Genomic DNA, 4,349 nt, shown 5'->3' on the forward strand with positions numbered 1-4,349 from the left:
TTTCGTCCCTCGGTGTAAGGTGAAATGACATTAGTGCCCTCACGTGTCTAGCACGTGCGTACGTTAACGGCCATTTTTTAACGCCGTAAGGCCAAAGGACGATTATTGAAAAAATTGGCCAACTTTAGGGTCAAAATTGTAATTTTTAAAGTTTAGGGATCAAAAGTGAAAAACGTACCAACTTCAGGAACGAAAAGTGTAATTTACTCTAATTTATATGAGAAAGTTAACATTTAAAATGGGACAAATGTCAAAGAGGTTTAGTTCAATGGTCATTAGGAAGAAGGATAGAGTCTTAGGATGCAGGTTCGAGTCTTGCAAGCAGGGTTTTCTTTTCAATTATTTGGATTCCTCCCGAAAGTATTTGAGGATGATCGTGTGGCTGCCACTGATTGAAAATGTGATACCGTGAGTAATTCGAACTGCATTTCATAAAAATGGTACAAACATTAAAGAGAATACAAATACTTAAATGAGATGGAAATTAAAGTATAATAAACTTTATAAACAATAAGTAGGTGAAATATGATATAAAAAATAACTAGTTATTACAACAGAAAAATTTACATATTTTTTTCCTAGTTAAAGTGTATATAGTTGACCAGCTATAAGCATAACGATTGTTTTTTTAGTTAATCAAATGATCATTTTATATTCTTAAAAGTAGTTGAATGTAATTGCTTCGAAATAATAATATCTTTGTGTCTAATGATGAATGGTATTATTATAAGGTCCCTTATTATAATCATATAATTTATCAATATATTTTGAAAACGGACATTTAAAGTAGAAAAAATTATGAACATTTAAATGAGAAATAAGACTTACTTATTAGCAAAGTCGACATTATTACTTATTATTATAAATACCAAAAATATGATGTAACACAAGAAGACATCATGGAGTATAAAGCCAAAAAAGTCCCGTCAAGAAGTTTGGCACTTCATGAGTTCATGGTCGCCTAAAGCATAGAATAAGAACATAGTTTATTCCATTTTTTTTGTTTAAGTTAAGGTATAAGCAATTCAATTAAATAATTAAAAAAATCGGCAAAGTTTTATAGAATAGAAATCTTTATTTATACTTCTTTAAAAATATTCTAGTCCTTCTTTTGAAAAATGTTAGTTTTAAAATAACCTAATTAAATAAACTTATTTTTTAAAAAGAGGTATAAAAGATTACTTTAATGAACAAATTTACATTTTAAACCTTTATCTTGCTAATTTAAACAATAAATCTTTATCTTTTAAATTTTTTTGTGTTATCACCTTAACAACAATTATATTTACATCAATATACACTATTCGACTTTGACACAACTACTAATAGTCATCACTATCATCACCAGTCACTGCCACCACCACTGTTGTCATTGTCGCATTGCGCGGAGATCGTGCTGGTATTAACAAGTATAATTTGTTTATTAATTTATTTATTTGAAAAATGTCAACTTTGAAATAGTATAATTTTAAGTGTTTTAAATTATATTTTGGGATAGATTTCACAAACGACGTTTTAAAAAAGAGCTTTTTCAGTTATAGCCTTTGAGACGATAATCATTGCTTTGCATGTCATTTTGTTGTTTTAAAAAAAAAGAACTTTGCATATCATTTTATGATAGGGAGGTGATTTTTTTATAAAAAGGTTTTTCTACTATGAATATAGATGTTAAGGGTAATGTTTAAGCTTATCATGAATGGGATGATATTGTTTAAACTTGACATATATCTTAACCTTGTGACACATTAAACGAATTTTACGTTGCGTCCAAATTCTTTCATTCTGAGGCCCAAAATTCAGTTTGAGAAATGCTAGGTTTACAAACTATTTACAAACATAAAGTTACAAACTGACATGACATATGAATTGGACCAATGATATATGAGTGTGTTTTCTCTCTCCTCTTTCTCTCCCTGAATTTAATTGGTGGGTTATGAGTTTGTAAGAATTGGTTTGTATTTTGTTTGTCACTCTAGCATCTCTTAATTTAGGACTATTTCAAGTCGAAGAAACCAAAGTCGATTTTCCAAATTTATTTGGATTTTCAATATTTTGATTTGGTTGGGGAACAAATGAAAATCGTAATTTGGTTTGTGGATTGTTAAAGTCTCCAACCAAACCAAACCAAATCGGAATTTGAATTTGGTTTACTGTTTTGCATTTGAATTCTTATTTTCTCAAACAAAACTAAACTATAATTGCAATCTGGTTTATGGATTGTTAACTAAATACGGATTAATGTAAACCTTTCACTTAGACTATACGGAGTGAGTCTTCTTTTGTCCTAACGCCGCTCCTTTGTCGCCCTCTGCATTGCCCTAAGGGGCATCTTCCTTCAAAAATTCTTCCTCTCTCCACCTTCACGACATATTTCTTCTACCTTTTAACACTAACTTTACACACACATATCAATATATAAATGTATGTAAAAGAGATGTCCAAGGATGCCTCCCTCCCACAAAAAGAAGGTCTTGGAGGAAGCATTGACACGTGAAGAAAGACGCCCATTTGAAGTTGCCTCACTCAATTTTCTCTTATCAAAGTCTTACTTGGCGCCACATAAGACTTAAGAATCCGTACGACATTTATTATAGAGTACGGGGTATTTTAATTATTAATTAAATTAAAGAACAATGAAAGTGGAAATGTGACACGATTTTAGCAACCAATCGATTTGTCAACTCCTAATTAAGCATGATGATGTACGCGGTGCATCACTATAATTGTTGTACCATATGCTTTTGTTCAGGTACCTTGCGATGTACATCTCAATTTCGCATCCATGGATTATTTTATGGGCAATCGTTGTTTTCAACGGCAGCGTTTTAATTATTTTGATGAAAATCTCTAACTTTTTACTACTTATTCTTTATTAACAAAATGAGTAACGATATGCTCATATATTATTGACCATCAGTTATGTCGAATGTCTAAACCAACTGAGTTGGATCAGTGGTTGGAGCTCATGCCTCTAGAAACAGAGGTCATGAGTTCGATCCTCATGCCCAGCAAGGCTGGAGGTCCTTTTCAACCTATGGTAGAACCTGAAAGCAGTCTCTCTACCTTTGGTAGGGGTAAGACTGTCTACATATCAACCTCCCCCATACACCGTCGAAGACGGTATTGGGACCCAAAATCCGTAGAAGACGACATTGGAAGTTACTTTACTTTTAGTTATGTCGAATGTCTCAATTAAATTTTAGGCTCACATTTTACATCAGTAACTTATAGCTCCAATGTAGCAACTATGAACACATTTGAATGTCAAAAACATCAAATAAATCATTGCCAACTATTACATTACACATGATAATCAAGAATTGACATGGACACTCATTTGGATTGTTGAATGGCTTTTATTTTCTCAACAACTTCTTTAAAAGCCTCAACGGTTAAGTCCTTCTCAATGTAATCGATATTAGATGGATCAAAAGGGCCTTTAACTCGATCAATGCCTTTAATAACCGCTCTTTCCGGAAGAATACTCCTTGTTGGGTCGGGAGGAGTTTCTGAGCTCAAGCTCGACGAGAATCCCTACATGATACAAGTCCAAAATGTTAGTACAATTATCATAGTTGAACAAATTAAATGAAAAATACACACTAAATAAGATTAAGTATGGTTGTACAACCTTGAAGATAAGAACTTCAACTTCTTGGTCATCCACTATTGCTTTAACCAAAAGTGCTTCTTGTGCAATTTGGCTATAGAATTCCAACATTGCTATTTCTTCATTGTGTCCATATTCTTGGTCGTTTTCATCTTCGTCGTCATTGTATCTAACTTGCCGTCTAGCCCAACAACGAGTGGTGGACGGTTGCGGACTCTGGCAAATGGATTTTGGAGGTCTGGTCGAGTAGGTATTAGTGCGGCTAATTATGAAGATTGAAGTTGTGGTGACATTTTGAGAAATTGTAGGGAAAAAAGAAGCGAAGGATAATGTAGCATACATGAGTGGTGGTGACTCAAGAAACTACACAAGACACTAGATAACTTGATAAGATAATCACATGATATATGGTTTTATCTGGGCTTCTTTTTTCTTTTTTTTAACTCTAGAGATAAATTAATAAGCAACTTGAATTAATCACATGTACGAAATCAGTGCTTGTTAAATTTATAATTTTTCACTGTATTAGAAAAAATATTAGAAAGTAACCATAAGGTTTTCTATTAATTGTGTATTCATAATTCTGTGGAATTTAGATACAACCACCCTGTTATACAACAAGCTAAAACATGGCAAATTGCCCACCAATATCGGGCAATATGTGGTTAATATGTGGTTTGAAGGAAACCGGAAGTCAAGGGTTCTAGTTCAACGTCTTGTAAGAATATATTAAGTTAAA

The 4,349-nt window shown here is 32.6% G+C and overlaps 1 protein-coding gene across 1 annotated transcript; it reads right to left on the reverse strand.

Annotated features, from left to right (window-relative positions):
* Positions 1–3,262: 3,262 nt before the first annotated feature.
* Positions 3,263–3,996, reverse strand: LOC122580106. Its single transcript, XM_043752380.1, has 2 exons — positions 3,632–3,996; positions 3,263–3,534 (listed from the first exon to the last, which is right to left on the reverse strand). The coding sequence occupies exons 1-2, from the start codon at positions 3,950–3,952 to the stop codon at positions 3,334–3,336; spliced, it is 522 nt and encodes a 173-aa protein (XP_043608315.1). The 5' UTR covers positions 3,953–3,996; the 3' UTR covers positions 3,263–3,333.
* Between the last annotated feature and the right edge of the window lie 353 nt (positions 3,997–4,349).

Source organism: Erigeron canadensis, chromosome 8, assembly GCF_010389155.1.
Source record: "Erigeron canadensis isolate Cc75 chromosome 8, C_canadensis_v1, whole genome shotgun sequence".
Taxonomy (NCBI): Eukaryota; Viridiplantae; Streptophyta; class Magnoliopsida; order Asterales; family Asteraceae; genus Erigeron; species Erigeron canadensis.

Bases quoted from the DNA above. Each gene is read 5' to 3' on its own strand.
- LOC122580106 (XM_043752380.1), bottom strand. From the start codon at position 3,952: ATGTATGCTACATTATCCTTCGCTTCTTTTTTCCCTACAATTTCTCAA. The intron at 3,535-3,631 runs GTTGTACAACCA...TGTATCATGTAG, and splicing joins TTGAAGTTCTTATCTTCAAG to GGATTCTCGTCGAGCTTGAG.